Source organism: Gavialis gangeticus, unplaced genomic scaffold (assembly GCF_001723915.1).
Source record: "Gavialis gangeticus isolate Ggan-Ray unplaced genomic scaffold, GavGan_comp1, whole genome shotgun sequence".
Lineage (NCBI taxonomy): Eukaryota > Metazoa > Chordata > Crocodylia > Gavialidae > Gavialis > Gavialis gangeticus.
This window is the reverse complement of record NW_017729007.1, coordinates 6,503,436-6,522,265: the sequence shown is the minus strand read 5'-3', so window position 1 is coordinate 6,522,265 and position 18,830 is coordinate 6,503,436. Positions and strand designations below refer to the sequence as shown.

Here is an 18,830-nt window from a genome sequence, read left to right as displayed (position 1 = left end):
GGGTCTTTAAGAGGAGACTGGACAAGCACCTGGCTGGGGTTATATGATCTCAGCATTCTTTCCTGCCCAAGGCAGGGGGTCGGACTTGATGTTCTGTTGAGGTCCCTTCCGACCCTAACAACTATGAAACTATATATACTCCTACAGGCGACTCCCAAGCATAAATTGATGCCTTTTGGGGGGCTGGACTCGATCTCACGAGGTCCCTTCCAGCCCCTAATGTCTATGAAATCTATGAAAATGCACAGGATTTCATTAAAATTTGTCCAGGCTCTAATTAAGATAAAGATACAGTCCTAAACAAGTGCTCATTACTTATGCTTTGAGAAGTTGCATGGGATCAAATTAATAAAGATATTTAGGTGCCTAAAGATGTGGACAGAAGTTGTGAATAAAATTAATGGGAATTGTATTCTTTTGAAAAAATCCTGCTGGGAACTACCTGCAGCTTTAAAAACTTTTAAAAACCTGAACCTTGGAGCCTTAGTTGAAGCCCATTTAAGTTAATAGGAGCCCTCCACAAACTTCAATAACCTTAGGGTCAAGTCTTTCATCTATGTTTAAGCATATTCTAAATAGCCTTGTCACAAAACGAAATTTTGGTAAATCATTGTAACTGTGAATAATGACACAATTCTGCTTTCTTGCTGGCTCATCCCCCCTTAGGAGTTGGCAGATGCATGCTCAGAATGGCTCTGCAAAGGAATGGCTCATTACAGAATAGGGCTGGGTTGTACAGACAGTGAAGATCTGAGAGAGGTGGGAGCTCATCTCAACTTCCCCCTGTTAACGTTTATTTAATTCAGCATGTAATTTTGTTCTGTACAGTAAAATGAAAATCACACACATCCAGGTAGCTTGCAACCCACTTAATATGCACTGTTCATAATAAAGAAACAAATCCCAACTGTTTTATCAGATGCAGCAGGAAAGAAAAGGATTCCGGTTACTGGTAGTTTGAATATTATTCAGTAAAAGAAGCGTGATTTCTGGCTTCACATAAAAATTGGTAGAGCTCCCCTATTCCATTATTCAGCATGATAGTTCCCACAAGTCCTTACTAGTACCAGTTCATGTAATGTAAGAATCTTCTGCTAAATGGATCAGGATTTAAGAGATGTTTTCAATAAATCTTCAAGGCAACCCAGAAAGCATATTCTAGGCATTTTTTACTAAGAGTGATTGCTTCCAAATTGAGCATGGAACTGGAAGACAGCCTGTGAGTCTTTGGTCATTGTGACTCAAAAGTTGGATTTTAGACCTGGAACTTGAACTGACAAGTAGATATTTGCTAAAAAAAAAAAAGAAAAAAAGGAGAGAAAGAGGAAAACTAGGATGTGTGTACTGCAATTTATTCCAAGTGTACGGTCTTTACCTAATTTTCCCCTGCATTGGAAAGCTGAAAGAATAGAAAGGCTAATACTTTTTTAACTCATTTAAAACAAAGAACAGAAAATACTTTAAGTAGAGATGCAACTATTGCCTCTCAAGTTGTGAAATGTAATGAAATATAACATGTCTTTCTCATCATTATATTTTATAAGAATATGTTTAAAATACTCAGCATAATCTTTATGTCAGTAAATGTAACTCCTCAGTAAACATTAAGATGCTTTGAAGAGAGTAAGTGTTTTCTCTTCATGAAAAAAGATGTTAAAATTTCTGTAAGAAAACAGGGCTTCATTGCTTAATAAAAGTTATTTTTGAAGTATTATTCCTCAACTTACAAAGTGTTATCCTTTCTATTTAGTTTCTGTAAGTTCAATTCCTGCTTTATATTCCTTGTATATTTTAGCCCATGATCTGATTTTAGACTTAAGAATATATGTCTTCTATTATTTGTCCTTATATATGTATTGTTAATAACCTACAAACTAATTAACATGGGAAGAAATATAACATGATCACTTCTGCATCAAGCCCTTGGAATTTCCAGTATAGTCTGTTCTTGTGCTCACTTAAATCAATAGCAAAACTCCCACTGATTTAAATAATTCAGGATCAGACCAAGAGGAATCAGTGGACTTGGAAAGTTTACCCTGAAAACTTAAGCAAAATGTTGGTTATTTGGTGGAAGCATAATTCATGTTTCATTTTCACTCTAAAAGCTGAGCAATAGTTGAATCATTTTAGCCAGTGGGCATACTCAAGTGAGTAAGGATTACTCATGAGTAAGGATTTGCGGGGATGGGCCCCAAATCCCTTTGTAATGGTCAGCTTTTGGGTCTGTAGGAAATGGACAAAACAGTTCAGAATACTGAAAACTCTGCAAACCATATTAGCTTGATTCATGGAATGGAAAAAATTACCAATGAGAAGAGGAGTTTCTCCTTTATTGTTTGTGGTATTGGGCCAAACACCCTTTTCCAGCAATGTTCTTACATTTTTCACAAGACCAGCTTTTGCTGCCAAAGTTAGCGGTGTTTCTCCATCACATGTTTTGTATTCCCACATCGTTTTATAAGATGCTAAAATGAATAAGATGAAAATATAATACACAATTAAAATGACAGGAATTAGGACACAAAGCACACAATACAAATGCCACATTGGTAACCACCTTCATGAAAATAACTTTGCAACTATTTAAACTACTTACTTAAGAGTTCTGCTTTTAATGACTAAGTACTGAAATGACTCATGTTGGCCTAGTGCTCTCATTTTCTGAATAAGTGTAGATTTCTGAGTTAAGCCATTAAAAATGACCAAGTACTGTGCAGGCACAGGTTCATTGAAGTAAATCAAACTGTGCCAAGTTACAGGAGCTAAGAATCTGGTCAGTGTGTTTGAATGACGTGGGCAAGATGCTTCGGCGGGTGCTTTGCCCATATTTTTGCAGCAGCTGAGTCTATTCTTTTGTTAATTTGGTTTTTTTTACTTGTTTTTTCTCTGATCACATATCTTTCCCATCTAGTAGTCCTATGTGATATTTTGACCTCCCTTACCATCCAGAATGATTTCAAGTACTTGTTGAACTGGCTGAGCAGCAGCTTCATGCAGTGGAAACCACCCTCTTTCATCAGCTTCATCCAAAGCATACTTATGTTTCACATAATCTTGAAGCTCAAATACTTGGCCTAAAAAATAAATTAAAAAAGGATTTAAAAAGTATGACCAGCTCAGACCTTTCTATGGTAAATCTTTTATTCTAATATTTGTACCTTGTCTTATGGCAGCTACCAGCTTCCTATTTTGCTCACTGGCTGGTATAAATCTGTTAAAGGGAGAACAGAAGATAGAAAATGTAAACAAATACAGAAGCTTTAAGTTCATGTTAAAGCACGTTTTTAGTATTTTAATCACTTCCCCACCCCCAGCTTGTGGACTATGCCAAGTGTACTTAAAACACACCAGCTACAAATTGTGATTAGCCTGGTATCTTGTTTCAGGACTCAGGAAAATTAGAAAGAAATTGAAAATCTGAGTGGGTCTCGCCTGTAGACCTCATCTGAGCATGTACAGACATGTTTGCTTTCCCAGTAGAAACCACCAGAGTACAGACATTCAAGATTGTCCTGCCAGACCAAAAATTGCCACACTGAGCACATCTACATGTTTATTAATGTGCTGCAGTTACAGTGCATTAAATTTAGTACCTGTAATAACAGGTACTAACACAATGCATAGTAAACAGCACTACTGCACAATAGCACTAGTACATACCTTTTAATGTTCTGCTCCCACTTGACTGGAGTAGTAGAGAGCTGCCCAAGTGACAGACTGCCTTCTGTGGGGAGGAGGAGGAAAGTGGGGGCAAAGCACACTGAAATGCCAGAGGGCTGTGTTGTGGTTTCTCTCAGAAAGGTAAGTATACAGGCATTTAGTCTCCTTGGAGAAACTTTCCCAGGAGTGATTTAATCAGGTTATTTTTCTCCCAGAGGGTGTATCTACACAAGATGCTAAATGCACAGTAGACTAATTCTACTACACATTAGCACGTCATGGTGAAAGCCATGCTAATGCGCTAATGCACAATAGAATTAATCTACTGCGCATTAGCATCACTTCAAACAGTCTTGCTGCAAACAGATTTTGGGTTTGGTACTTGTGCTTAGGAATACAGGAAGTAAAGTAAGGGAGGAAGCCTGGGAAGAAAGGTATGCCTTACATTCTTTTACACTCCCTTCCTTCTGTCAAGTGTTAAATTATTTGTGTTGTACTAATTGTGTCCATTTGGGTTGTCTGAACAGTCTCCTAGACATTTAACAAGTCACATGAGAAAAGGGGAGAATTCAGCAGGTTGTCAACTGGCTAATTCAGTAGTGTCAAAAATAGAGCTTGTGGGCTGGATCCAGCCCGTGGAACTCTTCTGTCTGACCCACTGGTCTACTAGTGGGCTACCATAAGTTGGGAGTGAGGCTAAGGGTATGACCTGCTCCAGATCTGGGCAGGGATGTGTCCCCATGAGATTAACACTGCCCCACTTGCTCTGTGGCCACTTCACCCATTGCTTCTTGGCTCCATCAACACCACTGCTTGGTTCCACCGCCACTCCCCCATCACTGCTGAATCCCAGCCACTGGACTTCTGCCACTGGATCTGCCATAGCCACTGTTGGCCCTGCCCCTATTACAGCTGCTGGACCTGCAGTTCCAGCCTGGAAGGAGCTCTGTGGTCTGGATCCAGCATAGTTTCTGGTGTGAATTTGACAGCCCTGGTCTAAAACTGACTAGTGATCATCTATCTGATCTTCCATAAATAACAGCACTGCGTACTGCAATACAGTACAAAAATGACTGTTCAGTACTTACGAGCTGATGGAATCAGATAAGGAATCAGATAAAATAGTTCACACAGCACTCCATACCGTGCCCACACTGTTCCCATATCTAAGCTCACTTTTTTAAAGCAAGCTTGATGTCTTTAAACAGCGTTGTACTGTGCACTGTAGATATTTCTTCAGGAACATAGGAGCCAAAATATGATTGAAAGTCAATGGGACTTAGTTTCCTAAAGATTACAGTCACCAAGTGGACTATACAGTTGGTCCGATAACAGATATCACCAAAAAAAAAACCCTCCTGCTTCTTGCTAATCAGTTTGGAGAGTGCCACCATATTTTCTCCATACTGGTCAGAATTTTCCACAGAAAGCCTTTCAAATATTGTTTCAGTCAGAGAACACAGAGTACAAAAAAAGCAAGTGTTATTTTCTTCAGAAAGTGGCTTAATTTTCTAGCACTGGAATGAAAAAGACGTTTACATTTCGGTTGCCATAGTCCAGGGGTATTAAAGATATAGTCCATGGGCCAGATTGAACCTGCAGAGCTTCATCCAACCTCTGGTGCTACCCCAGGCTCTGAGCTGATCTACTGCGTGCAGGGCCTGGGATGCCTTCTCTGGCCAGTCTAGGACTCTGCTGTATGTGGTACCCACTCCAGGACCCATGCTATACACAACACCCACCCTGACTAGTTTACAATATGTGCTGCACATGGCACCCACCCCGACCAGTCTGGGATGTATTCTGATTGGGGCACTGTAGAAGCAGGACTCCTAGAAGTCTCCCCCCCCAGCACCTGAGGGAAACGCAGAAGCCTGGTAAAGGCTTGAGAGTGGCAGTGGCTGAGCAGCAAGGAAAACAGGAGCCCCTCTTTCTGAGTTCCTGCTCGCTCCTCAATTTAGGACACCCAAGAGCCAGCAGTATGCCCAAACATTCAGCAGGGGTGAAGGAGCAGAAGGGAGCAACATGGAGGGGTTACACAGAGCCATGCTGTGATAAGAGCCCGGTGGACACAGGCAAGTGGTGAGAAGAGAACCGCTGGAGTTCAGGAGCTTGGAGGAGCACCTGATACCAGGTGCCTGGGTCCCCAGAAAAGCAGCAGGAAGAGAGACCTGTGAGTCCCTCGTGGAGCCAGATATAGAAAGGGAAGTCTTAGCATTGGGATTGGATGGGGGAACAGTGCCTGCCAGACCCTGTGAGTTCTCACCTGGGAATAGAGGTGGCTTTGAATGAATGACGAGTATTAAAGCGATTGATGTAATTGGATCGATCTAAAGAATAACCAGTGAAGTTAATTGAATTACCCCATGTATGGCCAATGACATTAACTGGACTACTTGAATTATTTAAGAAGCTGCTAGTGAAATTAATTAGACTGTTTGATCTATCTAATGAACTTGCAAAAAAATTAATTGGATAGATTGGTTGATTTAATAAGATGCTGGTGAAATTAATTGAACTGTTTGATTTATTTAATGAACAAAGTAATTAATTGTACTGATTGATTGATTGACTGATTGAATAAGCTGGTGGGGACATTAATTGGGATAACTGATTTACTTAATGAGCAATGAATCTGGGCATGAATAGATGTCCTCGGAGGATGAATGAATGCCAGGATTCTTGTTTATTTTATATTGATTGTTATTTATTTATAAGCCATCATTTTGATGGGAGCACAGGCCAATAGGATCTCACCCCAGACTGACATCATCCTTGTTCAAACCTGTGTTGGTAGCATCTGGCAAGCTAACCTAGAGACTACACAGCTGGGGGGCTAGAAATTAGACACCAGTACGATATTTGGTTGGTATGTGGAAGTGGTGCGAGGAGAGGCGGAGCCCCATATATCAGCCTCACATGTGGCCTGCGTGAATTACAATTGATGACCAGGAATCCCACCGTCATTAATCATGGCATGGCAGGTAAAGAGAGGGAAAAAGTTTGTGAGAACAGCACATTGAGAGCCAAGCTGTCTGGTCCAAAGGGTCGTCATCCTAGTGCACACATATTATAGCACAGGGTGTACTGTCAACACTGCTCACAACCTGGTGCATTGGCTGGGAATGGAGAAGAAAACCCGGCTGGAAGGCAGGATAGAGGCATGACAAGCCATGATGTCACAACCAGATTTGCTAAGCCAGACACTCCACACCATTAGTAAGGTGTTGGAAGTACAGCAACACCAGGACGCTCACCAACAAGAATAGATGCAACATAAGCTGTCATTCTTCAAAATGCTGATGATGAGAAAGGATGATGATCCTAAAGCCTACATAAAAGCTTTTTAGTGAACAGCCTTACAAGATGAATTAGAAAGTGCACACTGGGCTAGCCAGCTCGAGGCCTTGGTTATTGGGAAGACCCAAGCTGCATATCAAGCCCTAGCATGTGATGGAGCTTGTGATCACAAAAAGGTGAAGGCAGAAATCCTGTACCAGCTGGAGATAACACCTGAACACTACTGGTGGCTGTTTCACACAAGGAAGAGTCAGGAGCACAAGAGGCCCCAAGTCCTAGTGCAACTACTGTAGGATTTGATGAATAAATGGGTAAAACTTTCAGTTTATGACTATGAGGAGTTAGCAGATCAAATTCTGATGGAAAAGTTTTATGTGACCTTGAATAAAACACCCAGTACTGGGGGCTAAGGAGACATTTACCATGGAATTTGGAAGAGGCTTTGAAGCTGTTGGAGGCTTTTGCCACACTGGGGAGTGGCCATGTCAAGGAGCAGATTGGAAAGAGGGCAGGCCCCAACATTGGCAGAGAAGAGGAGAGGAGACATGAGTCAAGTCATCAGGGGCCCCAGATCATTTGCTTTAGGTGCAGCAAAATGGGCCACATCACTAGAGTGCCCCCTTTAACATGAATGAACAGTGGAGACATGGAGGGCTTCCCCGAGTTCCCAGAGAAAAACCTAAAGAGGGAGTGGAAGTGAGGGACTGCAGATTTGGGTGTAATGAAGAGACCGTGGTGTGGAACCAACCTGTCATGATGGTTCTGATCAACGGGAAACTGGTTAGGGCCATGCTAGACACCAGTTGTGCACAAACAATGGTGCAGGCAGATTTGGTTTCCTGACAGTCAAGCCAATGGAGCCAGTAAAAATGGCTTCCATGCTCAGTGAATATGTTCAATATGAGAGAGGTTTTATTCCTCTGAAAGTCCTAGGATATCAAGGCAAGATGAAAGTAAGATGTCACCATGATTAACTTGTGACATGATTGTAGGATGTGACTGGCCTTCGTTTTATGATATCCTTGAGCAGGTCAGACCAGAGGAGAAAAGGTAGGTGGGGTGGAGGGCTATGTTCCAGAAATGTATAGTTGGGGAATGAAGGAGCTGGCCCCTCAGCTGTGTAGGAGTGGAGGAGGAAGGGATAGATTTGGAAGAAGGGATCAGTGGAGCACAATTCAGAGTTGCGCAAGGGGATGAGGAGGATTTAAAAAAAAATCATGAGAGTGAAGTAGCATGGATTGAAAGAGAGGTGTGTCCAGAACTGAGTGGATGAGATCCCTGATATGAGGTAAGAAACAGCTTATATCATGTCAAGCAGGGATGGGTGGAGGGAGAAGAGTTCACACAGTTGATGGTACTCATGCTGTTCTGTAAGATCCTGTGGTGGATAGTACATGCAGCACCTATGGATGGCCATCTGGGCTGCAATAAGACCATGGCCCAGATTGTGCAGTGTTTTTTTTTGGCTGGGTGTGCATGAGATTATTGCAAGTCTGTGTGCCTCTTGTGCTGAATGCTAACTGGTCTGTGAAGTCAGACCGCCCAGGGCTCCGCTGCAGCTGATGCCCATTATGGCCACCCCTTTTGCAAGAATTGCCATGGATATAGTGGGGTCACTACCTAAGAGGAGCATGGGGCATCAATATATACTTGTTATAACTGACTATGCTACCTGGTACCCTGATACTGTACCCTGGCTCTTGCACTGCAGAAGAGCTCCTAAAGTGGATATCCAGGGTAGGTATCCCTCAAGAGATTATAACAGATCAGGGTACTAATTTTATGTCAGGGGCACTAAAGAATGTTTGCCAGGTCCTGGAGATAAAACAACTGTGCTGTATTTCATTCTTTCATTATACAGTGCCTGACTGACAAATTAGCTAATATAAATAGTAGCCAAATAAATTTTAACTGGTTAAGGTGACATAAAGAACTCTTGTGATTTCAATGGTTCAATATCTTAAAGAACTTTCTATAATCTCATTACATGTCCATAAGTTTACAGTACCTTTCCTGATAATTGGTAGATTCCGGTTGACTGACTTCAGCTGATTCTTGAATGCTTAGTTGAACTGCATAAGCAGTGAGATAGTCTTCGTCAAAATCTTCATTTCCCTCCATTATCTTTTATGGAATATCGAGCTGTTGTCAGGAAGAAGCATAACAATATACCTTTAGGGCTCTGCTACGTACTTTCATGGTGAATATTATTTACATTGGGAGTAGTTGTAGCTGAATAATTGATTGTGGAACAAGGTACTATTCTATATTGCCCTATGATCAGATGTAACAAAGTAGAAAAATATTTACAAATATACTAGGGAATAAAATCTGGTCATTCACACTGTTTTCTGCTAATTCATGGTATTTCAAGGAGAAAAATTTTACTTGCAAAAATATTGACAGAAAAGAAAATACTCCCAGAAGTATTTGAGCTGGGAGAAATGCATGAATTTGGAAAAGTTCATTTTATTTTAAAAAGCTCTTTTATCCACGCAATAGATTGTTCTATTACAAATATTCACTGATAATTTGTGAACAATAAAAGAGACTCTTCCTATTTATAAAGCTTAAGTCATCCAACCAAGGAATGTGTGATGTATTTGACTGGTTATACTGCATAAATAATGAATAGCAAGCACTCAAAGCACCTTCTTCATTAAAAATTCATACTCCAAAATTTGCATTCACAAAGTATTCATGAGCAATTACAAAAAACAAATTTGTAAAAATAATGTCCAAATTATTAATAATTCACAAAAACAAAAGGAACAATCTTCACTTCAATAACTCTGAACAAATAATTGCAGCAGTTCTAACCAAGATCACACAGTAAGATTTAGAGTTTAGAAAATGTCATATTGATTTATATAATATCACTGACAAAATATAAGCACTGGCTAGTTTAATCTTTGTATGTAGCAGGATGTGTCTACATGTGCATCTAATGTAAAGCAATAACTTCTGGAGCAGTCTGAGCTGAAACAAAACTACACCTGGGTGCAGTGTCTACACGTGTCAGGGAAAGCAGCAATCTGAGCCACGGCAAAGCAGTTTACACCAGGGCTGCTCAGCCCCGGGCTCTGGGTGATGGTGTTTGGCAGCAGAGGGGCTGGGTGGGGCACAAGGTTGCTGAAAGTGCATAATTGTGTGGCTAGGTGGCAAGCAGGAGTCTGGCCCTTGGCTGGCTGGGTTGACCAGGCTCAATTTATGCCTACAGTCACTGTCTATACCTGCATTTAATCACAGTAAATTACTATCTCACAGCAGCATTAATTAGTTTACTGTAGCCTAATACCATCACAGCTGGGAACAGACATTACATATAAGCCAGTTTAAATAATCAGAAACTGGTTTAAACCTGTAACAGAATAGATGTTCAGTGCACATAAATGAACTTGAGAATGGCTGAAACCGATTTGAGATAAACCTGGTTAAATGTAGTATCAGATTTAACCAATTTGGCTCAAACTGGTTTATGCAATGTCTGTCCCAGACCCCTTGCTGATTTAAGATAAACCAGATACCCCCAGCATCCCAACATGCTCTCTGGGCTGGACAGGGCTCTCTGCTCCACAGCAGGGTTGGCCCCTCCCCTCTGCTCCTTAGCTGGAGCTCGAGAGACTGCAGGCTGCTTCCCCCCTCCCTTCACTGTTCTCTGCTAAGCAGCAATTCCCCCCTCTCCTCTGCCTTGCTGAGAGGTGTCTGTGTATTAGCAAGCAGACCACATGCTGGCTACAGTGGAGCTGAATCAACAGGCAGAATCAACAAGTAGCTGGTAATGTCCCTCTGTTGTTTTCTTAATTGGGAGATAAACACTGTTATCACTTCCCTGCTGGGCTAATCACAGCATCCTGCCAAGCCTGGCCATGCCCTCCTCAGCTTCATGCTGTGGAAGGAAGGGAGGGCTGCTCTAGCACCCTCTGGCTTCTAGCCTGAGCCACCGCAGGCATGTGCCTGCATTTCTGGGGTGTCTGTCTGGTTACAAAACTGATTTAGCCTAGCCAGGTTAGACTAACCTGCAAAGATTGAATAAATTCAGGGTCAGGATTTTCTAATGTCTGTCCCTAGCCCAGATGTGTAGACAGTGACACTTTACTCTGCAGCTAATTAGTTTACTCTGCAGTTAAGCACATGTAGACACAGCTTCAATGTACATTCTTCTGGGACTACACAAGCCCTATTGTTCTGCACATCATGAGAATGTTTCTGTGTCTTTGACGGACATGAGATATGCAAAAAAACACATTCAAATCTTAGTTTATTTTTAGAACTGTCAACCAACATTTTCTCCGTGATCTGTGAAATGAGATTATAAATCCCTGCATTATTTTTGCAGTCCAGAATTGTACTACAAATTCATGTAACTTTTCTAGACAAGTCAATGTGTTGTTCAATATCTTTCCACATCAAACTCTTAGTGAATATTTCCAAAAAAACAGAAACAAGAGCAGGGGTTAGGCAGCTCAGAGGATTAGTAATATACAACACAACACCTTTTAACTATAGTCACCAGTTTAAATTCAGCTGGCTTAGATCACCAGCCCTAATTCTGATTGTATCTCAGCATGTATTTTGCTAGTGATGTGACATCAAACAATAAACCTGCTAGTAAATAACAACTGAAAAATTGTCCCCTGGCCTAGGAACAGAAACCGTGATCAGAAACAGGTTCAAATCTTTAACACAACAGGGCTAGGGACAGAAGTTATACATACACCCGTTTATGTCATCAGAAACTGGTTTAAACCTGTAACAGAACAGAAGCTTAGTGCACATAAACCAGTTTTAAAATAAGATAAACATGGTTGAATGTAGTATCAGACTTAACCGATTTGAGTCAAACTGGTTTATGGAACTTCTGTCCCACACTCCTTCCTCATTTAAGTTAAAACAGAGTCCCCCAGGATGCTTTCCAGCCCTGGACTGGGCTGGGCTAGGCTGTCCACTCCAGAGCCTTCCACTCCCTAGCTAAAGCAATGAGGGAAGGCTGACAAGAAGGGGTGGGGGAAGCCCAGCAAGGGATGCAGTCCAGTCTGCAGGGAGGACTACCCCCGTAGGCAAACCAGAGCTGGGGTCTGGGCCCAGGGAGGTGGGGCTAAACACCCCTTCCCCTGCTCAAACTTACTGCTTACTGCAAATATGGATTATAAATCCCAGAGGCATCTGGAAGCAGGAAGAGAAAGTGATGAGCAATCCAGCCAAGTCCTGCTGCTGTAATTCTGGGCTGCAAATCCCAGAGATGTCAGGGCCAGCAGGAAGAGGAAGTGAACACACAGCCAGAGAGCTGTGCCCCCCAACACTGCAAGCATGTGGCTGTGTTTCCTGAATCAAAGGTAAATGTCTGTTCACTTCCGTTTCAATATAGTCTGTGCAATTTAGACTAACCGACAAAGACTGAATCCATTCAGCCTCAGGCTTTATGACTGTCTGTACCTAGCCCAGAAGTTCAATGCACATAAACCACTTTCAAAATAACTGAAACTGGTTTAAGATAAACCTGGATGGATGTATCAGGCTTAACTGATTCAGATTAAATCATTTTTTTGAACTTTTGTCCCAGATCCCTTCCACAGTCAAGTTAAATTACAGTCCCCCAGCATCCCAGGATGCTTTGCACCTCCCCCACAACACCTCTCGGCATGGGTGACTGATGCCTCCTGAGTCTGGGGGGCACCCGCAGAAGCTGCTGGTGGCATTGGTGGAGCTAGTGAGCTATGCAGGCAGTGGTGGGGACAAAGCTGGCAAGCTCCTGCCAACATCGCCGCCAGCATCGGAGCAGGGATGGCCCAGTTAGGGGGGCACATGCCCTCCTGCCTCCCCCCCCCAACGTGTCACCTATGCCTCTTAGGGTGGGTGAGCTATGCTTGGCCCAAGCTATCTGCTCCAGCTGAGCAGGAAGGTATGCTGTAGCGCTCCCTGGCTTCTGGCCTAGGCCACTGCAGGCACCAAAAGTGAATGTCTGTTTACTTACTTATCAATTCAATCTATACAGCTTAGACTAACCCATAAAGACTGAACTGATTCAGCCTCAGGCTTTTTGACTATCTGTACTTAGCCCTTGTGTGAAGCTAAAGTAAGAAATACCCTCTTCTGGAGTTTTGCAAAGTTTAAAAATGAGATATTTTATAACCTAAATGTTAATAACTTTACAAAACAATATACCTGTTAGAGAGAAGTAGTTATCCATGTTAGTCTGAAGTCAGGCAGAAGGCAAGTTAGAGATGCACCTTATAGACTAACTCAGTGGTGCTCAATCTTTGGCCTACAGGCTAAATATATCCAATGGAGGCATGTTATCCATCTCTTAGGGCTTCCCATGGTGGAAGGAAATTTGGCAGTGGGGGAGTGGTGACAGCATTAATGGCATCACTTCCCTGCTGCCAAATTTCTGGACCCATAGGGGCTGGATGACATGGCCCTGTGTTGGATCACAGCAGTGCATAGGGTTGCTCTTTGGCTGGAACTGGTGCATGGAACCAGGCCAGCAGATTGTGCCCAGATCTGGCATGTGGGGTTGTGCTGGCACACCACATTGCACCCACAGACTGACCCCATGAGTCAAACCACACTGGATCTGGCCAACAGACTGATCCTACCTGTGGGATCTGGCCCATGGACTGACCCCATCCCACTCACCCTGCCTGCACGGCTGGAAGGTTGGGTGCCACTGAAACTAAATGAGTGATGCATAGGCTTTGTTGAGCCTTAATTCACAAAATATACCTCCCAAACTCCCTAGATGTTACAGCAGCATCTCAGTGCAGATTTAGAGCTGGATCCTATTTCACTTTATGCACAAATGGCTTGTACACAGCCATACAATGGCAGTTTTCAGCCGTTCTGTGCAGTAAGTGATTCAGTTCCAGGTGTGCAAACTGGCCCACTGTGATCTAGCTAGGTAGGTATGTATCAAGATGGGACTGCCCAGGTGTCTGTGTAAGGCTGGGAAAACCATGACATTTTAATCAGAGGAGAAACACAAGCAGGATTGTGTGGGGAGGACAACAGCACAATGACAATCCTTCCTACATTTTAGCTCAGGAGCCTTGTGGTTATGGTGGTTGCCCTGGGAACAGAAAACCTATATTCCAGCCTTCCTTCTATCCCACATAAAATGTCTGAATCTTCATCCCTTGTTTTCCAGCAAAGTAGTTTAATCACCAGGCCACAATTTAGTATTACTCAATCCTGTCTTCCCCTTCATCTGGACCACTCGAGCCAAGAGAGGAGGAGACATGGGGCAAGGGGGAAAAAAAGCCAAAAGCAGTCAGTAAGATGGATGTTGGGTTAGATAATAGTGGAAGGGGAGGGGTAGGTTCCAGCCTGGACCTTTTGTTCCCAATGGAGCAGAAACTTCCAGTGTTCATCTACTTTATCCTGTTTAATATTAAATGCAAGGTAATGCAAGGTCTGATGTATCAGCTTCAAGAACAGGATAGAAGAGGGGTCTGAGCAATGCCTAGTTTCAAGTCTGGTGATTAAAGCATTTTGCTGGGAAACAGGAAATGCAGGTTTAAACACTCTCTAGGTCAGGTCTCCCATTTGAAGGAAGAGTGCCCTAATAGTTTCAGCTATTGGGATAAAAGATAGGAGGGCTCTCCCTTTCCTCCATGTTTCTTCCTGCAGGTGTGAGCACAGGGTAATTCTATTCTGCATAAGTACTAAAAGCAAAAGTGATGCAGCAAAAGTGATACATGTGCCAATTAAGCATGTAAAAAAAAACAGTATTTAGCTCTTAATTTTTACATCGGACAGACAAAAGAAAAGATATGACGTTAGGAAACTCTAAAAAGGTGAGTTTTAAAGTAAGACTCCCAAAATAAGCACATACTTTATTTTATTGGTGTTGTACAACTATTAATAAATCATATTAAACAAGTATTGTTAATTAACTCTCACAAAACGGTCAATGTGGGCATCCAGCTGACATTATTACTGCTACTAGAATTTTGTCAGAATGATTCACGGGTCACTATATAAAATAACTCTCTGTATATGAAGTGCTAACCAGATTTTTGTGAAAGCGATGTTTTGCAGTTCGGTGCCAAATTAGTTATTCAAAATATCATATTCAACTACTGCAGTAAATGCTGTATTATATGGCATATTGTATTAGAGCCTATGAAGCCCAACCAGATCAATAATGACTTAGGATCAGAATGACTTGGAAGTTAAAAATCTCTCTACAGGATTCAGATTCCAAGCTTTGGCAATGCTATTGGGCTAGCACTCTACATGAATCCACGCCTCTCCCACTGTTCACATGGGAGGCTCTTGGCCTACACTTGTCACTCCTAAGGTTGGGTCTCTGAAGGTAAATGGAAACATCAGCACAGCCCTATGGCCATTAAAGGTAAACATACACATCTTTTGCTTCAACTGCCAGCTCTGAGCACAATAACTTCTAAAAATAAAAAATAGCTTTCAGGGACGTAAATCTTTTTTTTTGGCTCAGCAGAATAGGGCTTTATGTAGTTCATAATAGACTGTGCTAGTCCATTAGATTCTCTGCTCCCTCCTTTTGTGTCTCTACATAACTATCCAAAAAAAGATTTCACACACTAATTATCCAATGACCTGCTCAGCAGAGTGCAGACATATGCTCCACAGTCTTTTACTTTACTGCAGAGGCTTAACCATGAACAAAATATATTGTATATAATAGTTTTGTTCCAGAGAAGCTAAATTTTGAAGTCCTAAGTTTGGTAAAGCTCTCTGGACAAGGAAGAATGGTTATAAGGACTCCAGATTTTGACCGACATTCCTGGAAGGATTAAAAGCAATATAACTCCACATTATTAAAAAAGAAGAATTCCAAGGAGGTTTTGAATCTCTTCACAATCAAAAAGCTTGCAAAATCTTTGCTGTTTAAAGTAACACAAAATAAAGATTTAGACATCTATTTTCACATTGTTCTCCAGGCTTTTTTTAAGCCAAGTAAAAATCTAAAGTTGAACTTTCCAGGAGGCTAATCCAAAACAGAAGATTTCTTTTTTAATCCTGCAAAGTAGCCTGTTTTCCAAAAATTCTCCTAAAGCTCTTCTTAAAGTAAATACCCATAAGTATACCAATATGTACAAGAGTATCTCAAGACAAATGTATAACAGATAAAATCATATCAGGAAGTCCAATAGAGGTGAGAGCTGGCAGCCTGACTGAAACCAATAAAAAGAAAGGAAATTCAAGAGTGAAGGCTGAACCTATGCCCTTCATCTCATTATTGTTGGCTGTGCATTTGATTGGCAAAAAGGAGTGCTTCTGGGTTGATTTCCTCCCCCATGTTTATTTTTCTTGTCATCTTCACAACTATGTCTATGACTTCAATTACTTCTTAAAATCTTCCCCCCTCATTTAAATGGAGTAAACTATATGAAGGAACAAACAAGTGTACATTGTTTTGTATAGGACGGCTCTACTTTGCAGTGTGGGGGGGCAAAGCCTAACTCTATGACCTCTTCCATGCACTCACAGTAAAAGGTGAGAAGTTTTTAGAATAAGCACACATTGAAAAATCACAGCAGAGCCACATGATTAATTTGTCCCTGTGTGTCCATAGTCATAACAGTGAGAAAATTAGTAGTATTAATCACTTAAAATTTCCACTAGAGTCGCCTAATGGTTATATGTGTAAAGACTACATTATAATGTAAAACGCTACCTTTCTTTACACCTTACCTCATGCTCAGAATAGTGTCCATTGGTAGGTGTCATGTATAGAATCATAGAAAATTAGGGTTGGAAGGGACCTCAGGAGGTGATCTAGTCCAGCTCCCTGCTCAAAGCAGTACTAGCCCCAACTAGATCATCTCAGCGAAAGCTTTGTCTAGCTGGGTCTTAAAATCCTCTAAGGACAGAAATTCCACCACCTCTCTGGGTAACCTGTGCCAGTGTTTTACTACCCTTCTAGTGAGAACATTCTTCCTAATATCAAACCTAAACTTCCCTTACTGCAACTTGAGACCATTGCTCCTTGTTCTGTCATCTGCCATGACTGAGAACAGTCACCCCCCTTCTTCAGGTAGTTGAAGGCTGCTATTAAATCCCCTCTCAGTCTCCTCTAGACTAAATAAACCCACAGCCTTCTTGCAAGCAAACTAAGGAAGTATAGGTTAGATGAATGGATTGTAAGGTCAATAGAAAGCTCATAAAATCAAAGGGCTGGGAGGGACCCCAGAAGCAGCACTTTGCATTTCTCTACGTTGAACCTCATCTGGTTCTGTTCTGCCCAACATGCCAGCCTACCTAGGTCTGCTTGTATCCGCAGCCTATCTGCGGGTGTGTCCGCACAACCTCATATCTTGGTGTTGCCCTCGAACTTGGCCAATGGGCTTTTTACTGTCTCATCCAGGTCATCAATGAAGATATTGAATACCACTGGGCGAAGTACCAACCCCTGGGATACACCACTGCCCACACCTCTCCAGGACAACGCTGATCCATTCATCTGGACTCTGCATCCTACCCCGCAACCAGTTTCACACCCACTTGATGGTCCCACAGCTGAGCCCGATATTTTCCAGTTTTCTGATCAGTACCTCGTGGGATACCAGGTCAAAGGCTTTCTGGAAGTTGAGATATATGATGTCAACCACTTTTTTCTCATCCAGGTGATGAGTCACCTGATCATAGAAAGAAGAGAGGTTTGTCAGACAAGACCTGCCCACAACAAAGCCATGCTGGCTGTCATTCTGTATCATGCCTACTGCAAGTTTGTTACATATAGCCTCTTTGATGAATGTTTCTAGGATTTTTTCTGGAATAGAAGTTAAGCTAATTGGACTGTAGTTTCCTGGGTCTTCATGCTTCCCCTTCCTGAAGATGGGCACAACATTGGCCTTCTTCCAGTCCTCTGGGATTATTGGGTTCAACAGCTGAATGGATTATTGGGTTCAACAGATAGTGATCAATGGCTTGATGCCTAGATGGCAGTTGGTATCAAGTGGAGTGTCCCAGGGGTCAGTTCTGAGGTCAGTTTTGTTCAATATCTTGAATAATGACCTGGAAGATGAGATGGAGCACACCCTCAGCAAGTCTGCATATGACACCATGCTGGGGGGAGTAGTAGATACACAGAAGCGTAGGGCTAGGATTCAGAGTGTTGGACAGATTGGAGGATTGGGCCAAAGGAAACCTCATGAGCTTCAACAAGGACAAATGCAAAGTCCTGCACTTAGGATTCAAGAACAAGTGCAATCCCATGCACCAGTACAGGCTGGGGGCTAGCTGACTGGGCAGCAGTTTTGCAGAAAAGGACCTGGGGATTACAGTGGACAATAAGCTGAATATGAGTGTACCTTGTTGCCAAGAAGGCTAACAGAATACTGGGCTGTATTAATAGGAGCAGTGCCAGCAGATCGAAGGAAGTGATTATTTCCTTCTATTCAGCACTGGTGAGGCTATATCTGGAAACCCCCACTGCAGAATGGATGTGGAGAAGTTGGAGAGAGTCCAATGGAGGGCAATGAAAATGGTTAGGGAACTGGGGCACATGACTTATGAGGAAAGGCTGAGGGAACTGGGCTTATTTAGTTTGCAGACGAGAAGACGGGGGGGGGGAGTTGATAGAAGCCTTTAACCACATGAAGGGTGTGGCCAAAGAGAATGGAGCTGGGCTGCTCTCAGTGGTATCAGATGACAGAACAAGGAGCAATGGTCTCAAGTTGCAGGAAGGGAAGTTTAAGTCGGATGTTAGGAAAAACTTTCCCACTAGGAGGGTGGTGAAGCACTGGAATTAGAGAGCAGGATTTAAGGCCCAGCTCAATGAAGTCTTGGCTGGGATGATCAAGCTGAGGATGGTCCTCTCTGAGTAGGGGGTTAGACTAGAATCAGCATTTCTCAACCTGTGGGTTGTGACCCAAAAGTGG

At 42.3% G+C, this 18,830-nt stretch overlaps 1 protein-coding gene across 1 annotated transcript in view; it reads right to left on the bottom strand.

Moving 5' to 3' along the window:
* Nucleotides 1–18,830, bottom strand: part of ASB15 (ankyrin repeat and SOCS box containing 15) — a 54,900-nt gene that overhangs the window by 19,348 nt on the left and 16,722 nt on the right. The window contains exons 2-5 of the mRNA XM_019509276.1: nt 8,972–9,105; nt 3,162–3,214; nt 2,946–3,077; nt 2,310–2,468 (exon numbers count right to left, since the gene is read on the bottom strand). Of these exons, the coding sequence (XP_019364821.1) occupies nt 2,310–2,468; nt 2,946–3,077; nt 3,162–3,214; nt 8,972–9,084 (457 nt within the window). The 5' untranslated portion in view covers nt 9,085–9,105. The remainder of the gene's footprint in view (nt 1–2,309; nt 2,469–2,945; nt 3,078–3,161; nt 3,215–8,971; nt 9,106–18,830) is intronic.